Source organism: Mandrillus leucophaeus, unplaced genomic scaffold, assembly GCF_000951045.1.
Source record: "Mandrillus leucophaeus isolate KB7577 unplaced genomic scaffold, Mleu.le_1.0 Scaffold690, whole genome shotgun sequence".
Lineage (NCBI taxonomy): Eukaryota > Metazoa > Chordata > Mammalia > Primates > Cercopithecidae > Mandrillus > Mandrillus leucophaeus.
In genome coordinates, this window is record NW_012107475.1 from 2,164,777 (window position 1) to 2,184,160 (window position 19,384).

At 31.1% G+C, this 19,384-nt stretch overlaps 1 protein-coding gene across 2 annotated transcripts in view; it reads left to right on the forward strand.

Annotated features, from left to right (window-relative positions):
- Positions 1–19,384, forward strand: part of GRIK2 (glutamate receptor, ionotropic, kainate 2) — a 747,114-nt gene that overhangs the window by 534,837 nt on the left and 192,893 nt on the right. For both annotated transcript variants that reach the window (XM_012002617.1, XM_012002618.1), the window contains one exon: positions 5,133–5,356. In XM_012002617.1, coding sequence (XP_011858007.1) covers positions 5,133–5,356 — 224 coding nt within the window. The remainder of the gene's footprint in view (positions 1–5,132; positions 5,357–19,384) is intronic.

Here is a 19,384-nt window from a genome sequence, read left to right on the forward strand (position 1 = left end):
AGATCATTATGTTCTTTGACTTCAGAAACTTCATAAAGAAGAAAGCTTCACAACATACTGAAATTTGGAGTCATTGTGCCATTCATGAAGATATGCTTTGTTATGTAATTTTTGGTTTAAGTTTCCAGAAATTAGATCAATAATTTTTACCATTGCTTTATAAGATATAATCGGTAGTTTGCTATTAGTTATGTAACTGTAAAAGAAATTAATCTGCTCTATCTAGATGGTTAGTTCAATTGGAATTATATTATTGTACAAATAAATTTTATTTCTATAGTAAGACTAAAAAAAAGTTTCATTTAAAAGTTCTCTGAGTGGTTGTCTTTGAAAATTTCAGTAAGTTAAATTGAAACTGTATTCGGCAGACATTTACTAAGCAGTTCCTTGGTGTCAAATTTTATCCAATGCCGTAGGGATGTTAGGTTCATTATGATGATAAAGATGAATAAGACAATTTGGAAGAGTTTCACATAGAATGGTAGAATATTAAATTAATGCTTATTAATTTATTAAGATGGCTGCTGTGTAGGTGTCTTTGTTAGATTTCCAGGGAGGGAAATGTTACCGTTCCCTCAGTTTAGAGTTACATGCTTTGATCGAAGGGTATGCCTGCAAGCTTTCAAGTGTCTTCACTCTCATAGGAACTGAGACAATACAGTTACAATAATATGTGCATTCAGATCTCTCATATCATATTGGTTGACTTATGTGTGAAGTAACCAGAAATAACACAACATAAAATATTGCTGCCTGTTAAATTACATGATTCTATTTATAAATTATATACAAATTCACTGAAGAGAAATTCATGTGGATAGAGTATTCAGGAGGAAAAGAACCAGAGACGTGTCTTACAGAATTCAAATACTAGAGAAAAAAGAATATCATTTTGGGCAGGGAAATAACAAAACCGGTAGAACAACAGAAATGGATATGATATATTTGAATGGTCGTACAGAAAAATAGTGGGAAATGAGCCTCATTAAGTCATCTTTGGAGCCATACTTTCCTTAATATCTCAGGTTTCAGGTTGGCTATTCTGTTTTTGTTTTTCATTTGTAAAAAGGAAATCACACTACAAATTTTGTAGGGCTGTAGTGAGTACCAATAGAGGTGAAAATCTTCCAAATAATATAGCAGCACATTTTTGCCTCGTAATAGACACATTAATGCTAGCTATTACTATGACATTCATTTTTCTTTCCCCTTCCACCTTCCCAATCTAGCGCTGCAAACACAAGCAAAATTGTTTTAACACAATATACCTACTAACTGAGGATGTGGTAAAGACAACATATTGTTATTTAAAAATATATAATTTATTTTTTAGAGAAATTTTAGGTTTACAGATGAATTGTGCAGAAAGCAGACTTTCCTGGACCCTCTCCCTTTCCATTTCCATACACATTTTCCCCTGTTATTAACAACTTCCATTACTGTAGTACATTTGTTATAGTTGATGATTTATTATTGATACATTTATGATTAAAGTCCATAGTTACATTAGAATTATCTCTTTGTATTGTACAATGAGTTTTGATAAATGCATATCATGTATCCACCATTATAGCATCCTACAGAATAGTTTCACCACCCTAAAATCATTCTGTGCTCTGCATATTCAACACTATCTCAATTCTTTTGAATCCTTGGCAACCACTGACCTTGTACTGTCTCTATAATTTTGCCTTTTCCTGGATGTCATATAATTGAAATCATAAAGTGCGTAGCCTTTTCAGAGGCTCTGAACTTGACCCTCTAAATTCTCTGGTGTCTTTCACTTAGCAATATGCATACAAGTTTCCTCCATGCTTTTTCATGGCTTGAAAGCTCATTTATTTTTATAACTGAATAATAATATTCCATTATATGGATGTAATACAGTCTGTTTGTACATTAAACTTTTTATGAAATGTCTGAATGTGTCTATTTGTATCCTTTGTTTTAAATGGCTAATATCTTTCATAATTAAAAATATTATAGAATTACATAATTTCTATTTTTCTCTTTCATATTTAGAATATAATTTTTATTTTAAGCGATGCTAAATAAATTTTAAAAATTAATATATGACTATTCAGTCCTATTAATATATTCCTATATTACAACATTTTTGGAATAATGTAGCTGTGTTCTTTTAATATGTGTTATTTGAATTTTTTTCTAACTTTTTTGTTGTATATGAATTAGACATGTTTTACCATTTTTCAAGAATGCAATATATTATTACCTATAATAATCATTTTATACAATAGATCTCTTGAACCTCTTTCTCCTGTCTAACTGAAATTTTATTTCCTTTGGCTAGCATCTTGACAACCTTTCCCGCTACCCCTATAATCAGCCCATCCCCTAGTAACCACCATTCTTCGCTCTACTTCCTTTTTTTTTTTTTGAGATGGAGTCTCACTCTGTCACCAGGCTGGAGTGCAGTGGTGCAATCTCAGCTCACTGCAACCTCTGCCTCCTGGGTTCAAGTGATTCCCCTCCTTCAGCCTCCCAAGTAGCTGGGACTACAGACGTGTGTCATCACACGCGGCTTTTTTTTTTTTGTATTTTAGTAGAGATGGGGTTTCACCATGTTGGCCAGGATGGTCTCGATCTCTTGACTTCATGTTCCACCCACCTCAGCCTCCCAAAGTGTTGGGATTACAGGTGTGAGCCACCATGCCCGGCCTCTTCTCTTTACTTCTATGAAATTAACTTTTTAATATTCTATATAAGAAGAGAGTGGATGTAGTATTTTTACCATAAAAATGATAACTGCGTGAGTTAATGCATATGTTCATTAGCTAGACTAGTCATTTCACAATGTATATGTACTTCAAAACATGTTGTGTATACATAAAATTTTATCTGTCAATTAAAAAATAAAAAGTTACCACTTTATAGCATATTTGCTTATATGGTTTATATGTGATAAAATTTTGCTTTTCATGTGCCTAAGAGAAAGGAGGTACAGAATGAAGTAACATATGTATAAATTGTGCTGTGTAGTCAACCCTCCAAACAGGGACAAACTACTACTTTATGTTATTCACTTTTTACCTGAAGTCTATATTTCTTAAACTACCACTGCATTGGTCCATTCTCACACCGCTATAAAGAACTACCTGAGACCGGGTAATTTATAAAAAAAAAAAAAGAGGTTCAATTGACTTAGAGTTCTGTAGGCTGTATAGGAAGCATGGCTATGGAAGCCTCAAGAAACTTATAATCCTGGAGGAAGGGAGAGGGGAAGCAAGCACCCTCCTCACATGGCAGAGCATGGGGGAGGGGAAAGGAGGAAGTGGGAAGTACTACACGTTTTTAAACAACCATGTCTCCTGAGAACTCTATCAGGAGACAGCAGTAGAGGACTGGTGCTAAACCATCAGAAACCACCTCCATGATCCAATCACCTCCCACCAGGCCCCACCTTCAACACGTGTGGATTAAAATTCAATGTGAGATTTGGGTGAGGACATAGAGCCAAACCATATCAACTACTTTATTTCTGTTAACAAAGTTGTTCACTTTTTCAAACAATTTTTAGTTTCTCCCTTACGTCTTAGAGGAAGTACTGTCTCCTTCCTGGAGAAAATACTCTCTCTGCCTGCACTCTACACCTGAACCTCTAAATTCTGAAAGACTGTAATATTTCAATCGCTAGAGTTGTTTCTATACATTTCCCTTTCCATCTGTACAAATGAATGAATGAATGACTCTTCCATCATTCCATTGTTGGTTTTTGAGATGCACGTCATGGTTACACTCTAGGTGTAGACTCCCACAGGTTGACTTTATACCCTGGTTCCAATGATTAATTAACTCTATGAAAATGAATACGTTTTCTAACTTCTCAAGGTTTCATTTTCCTTATCTGAAACAGGGAATAATAGTAGGATTATGTAAGTTTTATGGGGAATGTGACAATTTCTGTGAAGTTCTTAACATAGTGCCTGTTTTACAGCTACCTAAAGAATATTAGCAATTATTATTTTAAATTGATATTTTCTTTGATTTATGAATATAAAATATGATGATGCTCTCCCCCAGAATTTTTAAAACCCTTTTTCCTGCTGGTTTTTAGAGAAATGTCTTTCTCTGTAGCTCCTCTCAAAGATATTCTTTCCAAGCATTTCAGTGTTCTTTCCCTGCATGCCACCAACACACAAATGCACAAAAACACACACAGAGAATAATATTGTCAACAAAGTTAGAAAAGTTTCTTTGTTAAGTCCTTTGATATTGCCTGAGACAAGAAAACATGGAGGAATAATTTCATGTTTTTATGTCTTTCTCTAACTCTTGACAGTGAACATTTTGTTCTTTTCTCTTTGAAAATTTTTATATTTATTAATAATAAAATGTAGCAATATAGTTTCTCATCATAGATGCTTTCGTTATTTTAAAATATTATAATTATTTCTTACAATATATTAGAGCTTAAGTTCATCTTTGACAGATGATTATAACCTGATGAGTGAAAAGCATTACTAATTCAACATGTTTAAGCTACCGTGGAAAATTAGCAACTTTGTGAAAATGGAAAAACTCATTTCCTAATGCAATTTAGGCAAGGCTGCAAGGATTTTCATTAAATAATATAAAACAAATTAGAGGTAGTAAACAGATTCACACCGAGAGATGTTTCAAACAATAGTTTAACTATTTAAAGACTAAAACCTTTTAACTGTATTCTACAGTTTTAAAATCAGAATGTCTCTTAATTCTCAGCTATGTAATTTGATGTAGTTTTTATTGCTATTATAATTTGATCAATGTATTAAGAAAATGATAGTTAATATTAAATAGATTTTTAAAGTTTAAAATAAAAGCAATTACGAGAAGGTTGGTAGCATAATTCATGTACTGTGTACAATAGTTGCTTCAGTTTTTTTATTCTATGAAGTGTATTTCTCTATGTACTTCCAGTAAACGCTGATTTGCTAATCCAGAAGAACATAGAAATGATTAGTGCAGTAAATCAGATTCTTTACTTCAGAGTAATGCTTTAAATTTTAACATAATCATTACTGAGACAATTAAGTGTGAAACCTTTGTTTTATTTAATTTGATTACTGATTTTTTCTTGTGACTGGAAACAAATTTTTTCTTTCCTTTTTTTTTTTTGTTTCTGTCTACAGAAAGCTGACCTTGCAGTTGCTCCACTGGCTATTACCTATGTTCGAGAGAAGGTCATCGACTTTTCCAAGCCCTTTATGACACTTGGAATAAGTATTTTGTACCGCAAGCCCAATGGTACAAACCCAGGCGTCTTCTCCTTCCTGAATCCTCTCTCCCCTGATATCTGGATGTATATTCTGCTGGCTTACTTGGGTGTCAGTTGTGTGCTCTTTGTCATAGCCAGGTAACATGCTCACTTTTGTGATTTTTTTGGCAATTGTTACCTCCTTTATCTAACTAATAATTGTCAAAAGTCACAATCAATTTTACTTTTTCTGTTCTTTATTTTCCACGGGGTGCTGAGAAATAATGAAGTTTTAAGAATTACATTCATTTATCAAAATGTACTGTCCTGTCTTTGTGGGCAGAGAGCATGCTGGTTGTGTCAGTAAGCTATAAGTGTTTTAGGGATTACCAGAATATAAAAGCTTTTTAAATCTATATGATAAATGAATCATTGCCTCACTTCAAAGATTTCTGATGCACCAAAACCAAAATAACATGTTTTACTAACTTGAGTTAATAATTCAGTTACAAGAAAAACCAAAGTACTAAAATTTAAAAGGAGGCCTTTTTTAAGGAACCAAAAAATTTATAATAAACGTTCTAACTATAAAAGGACTACCCTAGTATTCTACATAATGTATGGTTTTTTTCTTTTTTTCTTTTTTTTTTTTTCCCACAGAATAAATGCCACTACAAAAAGTACCTTATTGTCATTGACATGTAGGGTATGTTTCAAGTCATAGGATCAGAAGGTAAAATACCAGGCCAGGCATGGCGGCTCATGCCTATAATCCAAATACTTTGGGAGGCCAAGATAGGAAGATTTCCTTGAGGTCAGAGGTTTAAGAACAGCCTGGTCAACATAGGGAGACCCTATCTCTATGAAAAATAAAAATTAAGAAAAAAAGAAAAATGCCTAAATGAAAAATATATAAATTTTATTTTTTAATAATGGCCTTTAAAATCTGTGATACAGATCAATCTATGTTGATGGTATTACTTTATTTTACTCTCAGAGGTGGAAATCGTAATCATGTTTATTTATGCTTCCCTCACTATCAGACTTTCAACTGATAGATTATTTCAATATGATTTAATTTACTTTTGCTTTAATTAAGAAGATTAGTATTGTGCCTCAGGATTCATGACTCTATTAACATGGAGTTAAGCCACATACTCATTATATTCTTTGAATTTTTATATTTTTTAAATATCAAAAAGATAACTCTTAAAAATCAATTAGAATTCTACATATAATTTTTCATGGTGATAAAAATACCTATAAAGTATAAATATATATGTTTTGTGCTGTATAATCAAAATTAAATATGCAGTGTCTTTTCAATTATGTTACATAGATTCTTTTGATAAATTTATCAGTAAGAGTATTTGTAAAGAATTGAACTTATTTTTCAATAAGGAATTAAACATTTTTTTTCCAATGAAGTAATATATATATATTTTTTTCTAGTCATAAAAATCTTTAGTTAATTAAGTTAAAAAATGACTAAAATCAATTAGAAGTAGCATAATATTGGCTGGGTGTGGTGGCTCATGCCTATAATCCCAATACTTTGGGAGGCCAAGGTGGGCGGATCATAAAGTCAGGAGATTGAGATCATCCTGGCCAAAACGGTGAAATCCCGTCTTTACTAAAAATACAAAAATTAACTGGGCATGGTGGTGTGCGCCTGTAGTCCCAGTTACTCAGGAGGCTGAGGCAGGAGAATTGCTTGAAGCTGGGGGAGGTTGCAGTGAGCCGAGATCCTGCCACTGCACTCCAGCCTGGGAGACAGAGCAGGACTCCATCTCAAAAAAAAAAAAAAAAAAAAAAAGAAAAGGAAAAAAGTAGCATAATATTTTTATATATTTTATATATTTGCCCACAGATAATTTTTTACATATTTATATGTAATTATTTTGCAAATGCATTATTTTTACCTAATTAGTTAAATATTAAGAATTGTGTTCTATCATGAGGTCAGGAGATCGAGACCATCCTGGCTAACATGGTGAAACCCCGTTTCTACTAAAAATACAAAAAATTATTCAAGCATAGTGGTGGGCGCCTGTAGTCCCAGCTACTGGGGAGGCTGAGGCAGGAGAATGGCGTGAACCCGGGAAGTAGAGCTTGCAGTGAGCCAAGCTCGTGCCATTGCACTCCAGCCTGGGCGACAGAGTGAGACTCCATCTCAAGAAAAAAAAAAAAAAAAAGAATTGTGTTCTTCAGATAATTATTGTTCGCATTTGCCCAAAACTATGTATTGGAAGCATATTGCCCTATAGCATTTGAAGCTGTACGGTAGAGCCTATTAAAATTTTATGTGACTTTTGGGGTTCTCCCCACAGTAATGAGAATTTGGAGTATGAAGTTCCTAAACTTTTAGCTCCAGCTTTTTCCACCTTCTGTGAGAATAAAACAACCTTCACATATTTGATCATCTTTGGACCAGTTACATCTTTTTTATAGTGACAGACGCAGCCACTCTAGTTTATGTGTTCAGAGAAATAAGCGCAAGAGTTTCAGATTAAGCAATTCAATGACTAGAAAACTCTTCCGCCAGCCCACAGGCCAAACAGAAAACTAAATACTCCAAAATATAGAAAAAGGCTTCCTTTATGTCTGCATGTACCCTTGTTTTTTCTTAAATTAACAAATTTCCCAGGAGGATAGAAATAAAGCCTAGAGGAAAATGTCATGAGACAACTTCGAGGCAACTGTGTGGGCATTAATCAAGCTGAATTAGGTCTAACGGTACTTTTCTGGAGATCTTAAACACAGAGTTTTGGGTTACTTCAAATTTGTATTAGGAATTTTAGTTATTCCTAATTTGCCAAGCCCACGGCTTTTGAAGTTAGAGTCAAAGCAAATACTGAAGCATCTGGTTTCCTTTCCAGTTTACAAAAAGTACATTTGCAAATAGAGGCATATGGATGGATATGCACTTATCTAACTTTTCAAAATATTTCTATAACTCACTTGATAAACCATCATAGACAGCATCTGTGTAATTACGGTAATCGGTACTGATTTTACATGAAAGAAATTCAAGTACGTCATCCTATTTGAGAACATAAAGTCAGCCAATGTACCATTTTTTTAATACTGCTACTGCTTTTATATTTTGAAATGTTACTGCTATATTTTGTCATTAGTTATTAAGTGAACAGATAGGAAAATGATACTATTTCAGCTTCTTATTCAACAATTTCAAAACAAATTGCCTCATTAAAAATAATCAGTTTAAAATCTTCATTTGTGGGCAAATTAATAGATATCCCATTAAGTAATAATGTTAGACAAATTGTATTAAGTCATATATAATATTAGAGATTCTTGGTAAAGTAATAACACAAGAATAAATATTTTCTGGATTTTCTCAGAATATTTTTTTTCAATTTTCAATCTTAAAATCTTGTTTAAAATATTTCTAAATTTGAAAAAATAAAATTGAAAAATCAGATTAAAAGCAAAGTCTGAATATGGTCAATTTAAATTTTAAATTCTGAACATCCCAAATCAAATGAATTTGTTTAAAATCTACTCTGACATAGTATTGAACTTTTACTATAAAAGAAGTTTGTGATGGGCAAAGACAAATAAAATGCTCAAGTTTAAATTGCATAATTTAATTGCCTTTGTAATTTAAATGGAATCACTATCTGTTAGAATTTAAAATACATTTATTTTCATGCTTCCTTTAGCATTCTTATTTTACCTATCAAAAAATTATGTCTTATATAGAGGTCACTGATACACTCATTGACATCATTGTTGATGTCATAATTAACGTGGTATTTTATCTTTAAGTATATTCTTTCTCTCCATAACAATTATAGAGAAAAGAAAGATCATGTTTCAAAAAAATTCTCATGTATTTTATTTTCATTGAAAGTCACAGAAACAAAGGCATAAAATAACTACCACTTTAATAACAGATTTCATATTTATTATTAGAATTTACATAATATTAACTATTAGGGAATTATGTCATACTTTGCAATAAAAACGCTTTATCTCAAAACTAAATTATAATGAGTGATTTAAATATTGTCAAAATTTCTCAACATTATTAATTTTACTTTTGTTTTGGTCATCATCTTATATCGTCCCTGTTATTATTATTACAATTTACCTAGCATATTTTCTTAGGTACCAAACTACTCCTTCGATTGGTTTTCTGTTTCCTCTTTTGTTTAATTATTCTATCAACTGCTCACTCAATTAGTCAAATATTTGTTGAGCCTCTAGTAAGCACTAATTAGATCCCATAAAATATTAAAAATTAATTTCTCATTTATTCGTTTGTTTATTCAACAATATCTATTGGCTACCCATAAGTACTAAGAGTTGTACGAAATGCTTTAATCCCAGAATGAACCCAACTGAATGTGTTATTTTCTGAATAACTCACAATCAGTGCATATATCTGGCAATAAATATCTGTTAACCTTGAACAAAGTTATAATAATATTTAAATTATCCTAAATTCTGTATGAATGCCATGTATTTTACATACGTTTTTCTAAAAAATATCTTGTAATATATATTTTGCTGGAGAGAAACATACAACTAGAAAGGAAACAGGGCATGAGGAAGACTGTTAAGTTGTCATTAGACTAATAGATTAGAAGCTTATTGAATATCTGCTATCCTATCATATTAATATTAATTTTATGACAAATTAAGATCTAATAATAATTGTTAGAATTTAAGTTTTTCAAATTGAATTTAAAAGTAGATTATTTTGTGAATGCCTTTTAAAAATTTCTCCTCACTCTTATGTTAAGAAAAATCATCTAATAATACTTAATAAATGTTTTAAATGTATTTAACCAATATTAAGAAGGAGATGCATGGTGTTAGCTTTTGTCTCCATATAGTTTTATATTTGATGATCTCCTGTAAGCAGTTGTATTATTATTTATAGCATAATGACATAATCAGCATGCTTATCCGAATTAGCTCTGAATGCTTATTTAAGAGTAAGGATTAGCCTGGGATAGTGCTTTCTAGACATAGAATGACCTTATCCCAAGATTCTAACAGTAGCTCTTTGCTGACAGAGGATTAGGAAGAAATCTTGTCCATGATGGGTTCATACTTAGATTTTCCCCTAAATGTTTTTCCCTCTTTTTTCTTTCTCTTTTCTTTCACCTAGGCATATGATTATAGAGAGGGCAATTAGTCATACAAAAAGTCTGGTTAGGGCACCCACCCCTTACACTGATAATTAAATGTATTTTTCACCTTGCTTCAAATATTTATTTTATTAAACTAAAGCTACTATTGATGTTGATATAATAGATAATGTTTATAAAATGATCAGTTAAAATTCCCACATAAGTTAGATTTTTTTTCCTGTTAACCATATGTATCTCCAAGAAAGCTGAGCTGTTCTGAAATTCAGTGTGTAAATCTTGGTCTAGGGTTCTTAGAAGCTTGATGTACAGAGATGAATAACTGAAGTCCAAACCTAAAAGAAAGGAATAATGGTACACTCATATCTCTCCAACAGGATTGATGTAACCTTAATAATTATTCACTAAGTCTTTAATAGTGCATATTTTATTCTGAAATTGGCATTTAAAAATACAAATAAACTTTGGAGAATAAATTGCTATACCAAATTTTGCAGTATGAATACTATTACATAAAAATGCATTAGGCTATTTAAATGAACAAATGATTAGGGTCAAATAGAGGAGAAAGTGTAAAGGAAGCCAAACAATATTAACTAACCTGAACTTCTTAGGTAGAAGAGCAAATCAAAGAATATTCAATATGCTACATGCATAACATTTTTCTAAGTTAAGAGAATATAGGAATTTTTTGTACATTTCTGTATATAATTGCCTTGAAATATTTTTAGAGTATTAGAATATTATTTATTATATTAGTGGGTTAGGCAGCAGGGGATGGACTCCCCAGAATCTGCTCAATGGTTTATTATTTACAGTGACCACCAAGACTGTCTTAACATTATATTTTGGCTTTAACATGATCTGTGGTCACAAGGTGACAAGGCTATTGCATTACTGAAAGTCCTTATACTTTAAAAAATATTCTGTATTTCTCTTGGAGCTCAGAGGTAAAGATGTTCTAGACATAGTGTTTTTGATGGTTTAACTGACTTTAGAAAACCATATCCAAAGTGCTTGCATTAACAGCTTTGATCTCAGCTATGGACTAGCGTGCAATAACTTTCATATTTTTGTCACAGTGATGGGTGACATTTAACATACGATGAAGGACAACAATGAATTATTATGCACTTAAAAATAGATAACTGTTTTGGTGGGATGTTCAGTGTTACACTAGTCCGCTGTCAAAACGACTCTTGTCACATTAAAATGAAATGCCAATTTTGTTGTTTATCTTTGCCACCAACTTGCCAACTTTTACTAAAAAAAAAAAAAAACTATTTCAATTTTACCTTAACAGAACTTTAGATATATTTTATTTTTAATGTCCTATTTTTTACTTAAATAAATTGCAGAAAAGCCTATTTGTTATTCTTCTTCCCACTTATTCTGCTTCCCAATTCTTAGCCATTTTCCTAAAATTTGCTGAAAATTTGGTTTTAAATAAGTGCTGTTCTGTGAATATGCCTATCACATATGAAAGTGATTGTTAAAATTGATTAAATATTAACAAATATTTATCTAAATTATGGACCCAAAAGTAAACATTGATGAAAATTATATACATTTTCAAACTGTGGATTAAAATATTTCCATAGTAGATGAGGCTACTTCTGCATTAAATAATATTTTTAAAATTATTATTTTATGTTATAATGTACCTCTTTATTTTTAGTGGTTCCAATGATGTTTATAGTTGCAAGTATATGTGGAATCACCAACGCAGAAAATATTCTTAGTTTGTATGTTTTGTAGAACCAAACCAATTGAAACTAAGTTGAATCAATGACTTCTTTTCAGTTGTGATAAACATGATATCAAGGTAATTGAGGCAGTAGAGATCTGGACTGAAAGTATCCATCTAGGACAAAGAAGAAAATTTAATCTTCAGAGGAGAAATCAAACATATTTTCCACCTCTCAATTTTTAAATGATGGCAAACATTTACAGGCATAAAAGATTTGAGAAAAAATTGAGTAAGACAAGGCAATTTAAAATTAATGTGCTTTTTCTGTAATTTTCTGTAATTAAATGCTAGTTACTATTTTTAAAGGACAAATAAAGGATAAATGTGCTTATTTATTTTTTAGAAGTCTCTACATCAATCTATAAATTATTTTTTACATAAATATAATTTACTATTGTTAGGTCAAAATTAAGTATAAACACAGAAGCAGAAATTTGATAGCATATGCTTATTTTTCAAATTCTATGGATAAATTATTGGCCTCTGTATCCTTCTTTGCCTCCATCACCAGAATTGAATTGAAAGACTCCTGGAAACAAAAAGACTTCCTCTTTGTGGTCATTTTAAGTGTTTCCACTCAAAAATATCTTGGCCAATGAACTTCTGAGAACTATGGTCATCTGTGATGATTTGTTTCCATTTAGAAGTTTCATGATGTCTAGCTCAGTAAATCGCAAAATTAATTTTAATAAGTTACAGTTTATGGGGTGACATGAAGAAACTCAGAGTGCTAAAACTTGAAGTTCAATGCTTATTAAATTATTATATTTGCTATCAAAAATGGCACCTCTGTTCTTAATCCTTTATGGAACATGTAATTGTATTTTACACACAAACACACATCTGATAAGAGCAACACACCCCTAAAAAATTAATGTTTTTTTTTTTGAAGATTTGGACAATAGGGTGTAGTAGGTTCTTTGGCAGTTACTGCTGTGTCTTTTATACATTTCTCACTAGCTAATTCAAGCTGAGAAGCTAATAGGACAAGACTAATACTGGTTTATCTTCCACTTTATTCTTTTTTTTTTCCTTTCTTCCTTTTTTTTGGACCAGAATAAATAATTTTTCTGAGGTGTCTTTTAAGAACCAACAAGATAAGGAAAAACAAACATTTTTTACCAAGTGATACACTTATTCTTTTATGTTTTGTTGTTTCTAGATAGCAACATTTTTCATAGCTGCAGAGTACTGTGTATTGCTTGTAAGAATACACCTCACGAGACTGGTCTGTCTGTGGTAATTCTCAAAACAAAATTTCACTACTGTTTTCCATAGCCACTGGAAAAATGCTGCCCTTGGTCTTTTTGGAAGGTTTCTCAGTCAACCTGAGAAAGGTCTTCTCAATCTGAAACAACGATTCCAGCAAAATCAGTGGTTTTAACAAAAATGTCAATTTTGTAAATGAAATATTTTAATCTGCAATGTCTAGTAAAGACAGGCGACAGCTTTTATATGAACATATACCTTGAAACAGTGCATTCTGTGCAGGAAGCCAGTGACATAAAGATCATGAAGAAAGAAAGAATTGTTTACTAGGTTTTTTTATTTTTTCTTTCTGTATGTCTTAATGATTAAGAGTACTGTGCTCATAAAAGGTAATTTTGTCTTGAGAAATGTAGACAAATAGGTCAGTTTTTTTTCTTTAATATCAAACATGACACTTAAATTTGTTACAATTTTACTTGGATAAAGCTGTCCTTTTGTTGTAAATTATTTGGGTTAGAGTCCTTTCAAATGGATGGTTCTCTATATAGTCTTGTACTAGAGTGGTGGGTTAGGTGAGGGAAACTATTGAGAGAAAAAAGAAGAAAACTAATACATATTGCGTGTCAACAACAGCCAGGTTATATTTGAGAACTATAAAGAGATTCAGTTATTATCTTTTTTAAAAATTAGTAACTGTGTGTTTTTATGATTTGATTTAAGGAATAAATACATATATATATCAGCCCCCAGCCCCTCACCCTCACCACAAATGAGATTAGAGATGTTTTCTTTTTGTTTAATGCTGTTATTGTAACACTTTTTAACGTATTATGGGGAGGAATGTGGCACTAAAGAAAAAATAAATTTAGAAGAAAATAGAAAACATATTCAAAAAAGGCATTTTTATCGCTTAATTTGTTCTGCCTATCATATTAACTTTACCTTCTCGTTTTTCTTTTCAAAATTCTAGAAAAAAGAACTTGGCTGTTTTTTAAAAAAATTAAGTATGCTCTATTAAATCTTTTTACTGCTTGTTAGTAGTACCTGGTTTTACAGTAACAGGTAATTCCTTGAAAAAAATTCCTTAGTTAGCTGTACTTAAGAAGTATGTCTTTTTCTTTAAACTGCAAATAAGAAAGCTTAAAAACTGTTTCCAATCAACTGGGCACCTAGACAGGAGACATTAGCAATCAAATGTGTAGATTTGCTTTATAAAACTAGTCTCTGGAAATGCTAACACTTTTTCCCTGAAAATTATTAGCTACATGTATTAAAAGAATAAAACAACATTGTGAGTTTTTCTGAAGACTCAAGTGGTATTAGTATTGTTTTGATTTTTTCGTAATTCATGAATATGAGAGAAATATCAATATTAAATAAAAATGTTCAGACAAAATTTTAGTGATAATTCATAACTTCCTGTATACTAAGTAAAATAATACACTCTATCCAAATAATTAATGAGTAGGAGATATAGTGTCATCAACCAGTGTAACTTCATTCATTAGAGCATGTCACAACACCTTAATTGCTATAATTTTTTACATTCCATTACATAATTACATCATTCAAATTAAACTGTTTTCATATCAATCCTGTTGGGTATACAGATATAGAAAGAGAGAGGTTCTTTTTTTTTTTTTTTTTGAAAAAATATCGTGTCTGTCCTAAATAGTAATGGGAATTTGAATATCTTTGGATAGAAATATCTTGGTTGATCTATTTTGTATATAAATATAATTAATAAAACAAATGACAATGCAAACTATTCCATCAACTTTTAATATGTGTAGTTTTTCTAGTTAGCGCTTGCATAATAAAGGTGACTACGAAAATGTAAAGTTATCTCTGTAAGAAACGTGTTGATTTTATACTCATTTTTGAAATTTTGTTTGGAAGCCCAGAAATTCACCTTTCATTCCTAATGACAGAAAATCATATTAATGAAGTTATTATATATATTTGCATTTCAAGCCTGTAGTTATTATTTCTATTTTATTTAATGAGCATTGATTGAAACAGACTTTCAGTTTTAGTACCTTTAACCTTTATAAAGGGTGATTTTCCTCTTTTCCTGCCTGGATATAACATAGTTTCCTGCTATTCTTTATGAGAAATGTTATATCCTAAATTAATTAATTAGTTTTAACATTTCACTTTCTCATGGGCTTCTGACTACACCTTAGATGATAAAATGAGATGAATGCATTTGCAGTAAATTTTCCTATTAAATGGATACACTTAATATTTGAAGCAAAGGTGAAATTGTAGGTTTTGAATGTTACTGGCATGATAAACATTATAAACAGAATAGGGCTACAACTGTCATCTAAGTTGGTTCAGAATATGCACCTGCATATTATTTTAACATAATAAAATTAGGTAAGTGTTTCCCTGCTTCCTTTACTATTATTGGTATTGAGAATGGGGGGTACTGGGAGGTGTATTTCAGTATAAGTTTAGCAATTCACTAGACTGAAGATATGTTTTGGAAACCGGTAATAATCTAGTGATTTTACGAAACAAGAAACATTAAAAATAGAGAAAATTTTGCTTGTAGATGGACATGCAAAAATGAGATTCATACTTAGAGAAATGTGTGTTTATTTTGAAATGTTGATATTACTACTTCAATTTTCAATTAGAGCTTCAATATTTAAAATTAGGAAGATATTAAAAATAATGTTTTACATCATCCACCTAAGAATTTAAAAATATTTATTTTGGGGCCAGGCGCTGTGGCTCACACCTGTAATCCCAGCACTTTGGGAGGCCGAGGTGGGCAGATCACCTGAGGTCAGGAGTTCGAGACCAGCCTGACCAACATGGAGAAACCCTGTCTCTATAAAAATACAAAATTAGCCGGGCATGGTGTCACACGCCTGTAATCCCAGCTACTAGGAAGGCTGAGGCAGGAGAACCACTTGAACCTGGGAGGTGGAGGTTGCGGTGAGCCGAGATCATGCCACTGCACTCCAACCTGGGCAACAGCAAAAACAACAACAATAATAACAACAACAAATATATATAATATTTATTTAGATATTTTAGTTGAAAACAAAATTAATAAATGATTTCCAAACATATTTCAGCTGTTTTAGGTAGTCAACTGTATATAGAATGCATATATATAATTTTAAAATATTTTATTGATTTGTTTGATACAATAGAGTGTCTATATTTTCAAAAGACATTTCCAATTTATTTAGTGGGAATATAGAAAACCCACAAGTCATTCAGCTTTGTGAAAGATGCTATAAAAATTGTTTTTGTAGGTAAAATTCTAGTAAAATAGAAAAACTTATGTGCTTTATATCTTGATGGTAGCTGTTGCTATTTTTGTGTCATCCAGATAATTGCATATTAGTTTAAATCAATTTAAATGGCCAGATGATTTTAGCCTTTCCAATGCTAGTTTCAAGTCCTTGTTGATAATGTCATTTACTTACTGAGTGTCCTTGTTTTGTTTTGTTTTTTCCTTAAAAAAGCATAGTTTGTTTTATTTTTTATTATTAGAAACCACTTGAACCTTCTGACTGATCTGAGGACAGTCTGCCTGGAGCCTTTTAATTCTGGACTTACTGCTATTAAAATCCTTAGCAAGTTTATACTGCAAGCTAAACATTTGCTTTTGACCTGTGATTGTTTCAAATGTAAATCACTCTCATAGTCCTTTTAAGATAACTACTTTTTAAGTTTGATATTTTATTTGCAAATAAATAGCTATATTGGTAAGAAATAAGTTTTTACAAGACAAACCTATCTTATCTTATGTAATATTATATATGAGCCATTTTCCTTACTATTCTCAATTTAAAGCCACTCTTAATTTGACTGGACAATTGGGTGTTTTAGAAAAAAAATGGTATTGATAGCCAGCAAATGGAACTACATGATAGCCATTGTATATTAAAAAATAGACTCCAGTTTTGAATGTATAATTATAGTTTTTATTTTACTTTGACATTTGTAAAATTGCCTGAATTTATGGCCACCAATATTATGACTTTTCTTCAGAAATGTTATTATAAAATGATCAATAGATGATTATAATAATAATTTGTAATCCCATAACAGTCTCATAAAATAATAATCTCATAACCCAATAAGGAATAATCTCAGCTACATTAAATAAACTAAAATACAGTATACTGTTATAACTTTATTTAAATAATAAGAATAGGTCATAAGATCTGTAATCCGCTTATTGCTGGAGTTAATTTCCTATAACAAATATAAATTTTAAGTGGAAGTTAGAAGTCATAAATTCTAAAGATGATCATTATTTTATTGTTTTTAGTTAACCCTTTAGGACTAAATCCTATTTACTTTTCATTAAGATTATATATTTTAAAAAATAGACCACAATTTAAATTTGTTATCACTAACATATTACAAATCAGTAGAGCTGATCATTGTTATCAGTTCTCTAAGCCTTTCCAGTTCATTTGGATCTACTAAATAATACATTTGATAGCATATTATTACAATGTTATGTACAAAAATCCTTCTGTTTCACCGTGTACATCTGGTAACTTTCCGGTACTGACACTACCAATTAAATTGTGTCAAGAGTAATTCATGAATCATCTATAAAATTGGCTTAAAACTTTAACATAAATGATATTTATTGTTCAGTGATGTGATGAGAGTTGTTTAATAATTGGCTATGGCAGTGAAAGAGGCTTTCCTTTGTAGCATTTGCCAATTTTCATGGTTTAAATATTCCCACTATAAGAAATATAAAACTACCAATGGGGAGAGTCACCAAATGCAGATTTGGTGAAAAGAGATGCAAAATTAGTTATTGCAAGCCAGAATGAGCAGGCCCTAAGATACGACTAATATGTAATATGTTCAAGAGAAGGGAAAACCAATAAGCTGTAAAAGTTAATAGCAGGTAGTTCAGGTGGAATGTATTGACATACAAATATGCACAATGTATGAAGAGGGATATGTGGAAGATAATGACAAGGTTGTAGAGCTTTGAAAGCAAAAGTAAAAAGTTAGGTTGTTATTAAGACAATTAGAACCTCGGAAGCAATTCTAAACTTAAAGTAAATGTCAATTTATCCTCTTGCTCATGAAAATAAGTTTATACCTAAACAATTAGCATAACAGTTTTGAGTTAACCACACATGGACATATCTATGGGCAAGAGAAATTACACCAGGAAGACTTTAGCTAGATGATGTTTTCAGGGAATGAGTCATTGTGAATATTGATGTTTTCTTAATTATTGAGTTTTCAATACTAAATTATAAAAATTTAACTCTTTACATGGAAAATGTTTCAACTACAACATATTCTTTCCTGCTTATAATTTTTAATTAAAAATTCTAAAAGGAATAAAACTCATTAAGATCATTTAGTAGCAATATTATAAACATCAATTATTTTTATCTGAAAGTCAGTAATACCTTCAGAGCCTGTATTAGAAGAAATAGCTTCCCTTGTGGGTAATAGGAAACTTGACCATATTGTTTGAATTAATAGGGGATGATTGTGTTCATAGTCTCAAATTAGACAAGACAAAATTGAAACAGCAGCTGAAAGGTAATATGAAGAAACATTGCACCTCTATCTACCTGCTACATCATTCTTAGAGACTTTTATCCTCATGGTTACAAGATATCCATTGAAATGTCAGGCATTTTTTCTGTATCCCAGACTGGGAAGAAGGGATAAAAGAGAAAGAGCAACCTACAAAAGTCTTCACTTTTTTATTCAGAAAGGAGATGCTTCCTCTCCATATATCTTATTAAGTAGAATTATTTTGCTTAGATAGCCTTAGCTGCAAGAGAGATTGCAGAAATGGCTTTCTTTTATCTGAGCATACTGCCACTTCAGTTGTTTTGTTAGAAAAGTGATATTATTGGGTATGTAATTGGCAGTGGCTGCCATAGAGATTTATTGACTAGTGAAGTAAAGATTCATCACTCATGCAGTTCTCTCCAAATTTTTATTTCAAGTGCTCATTTCTGAAATTTTATTTTTCCTTCGTTGTCATCAGTTGTCAGAATGCCTGTCTCTAAGCGGTATGACTACTCCCTTCTTGTTATTTTAAACCATCATTTTCTTTAAACCAAGTTAATGAAACATTAA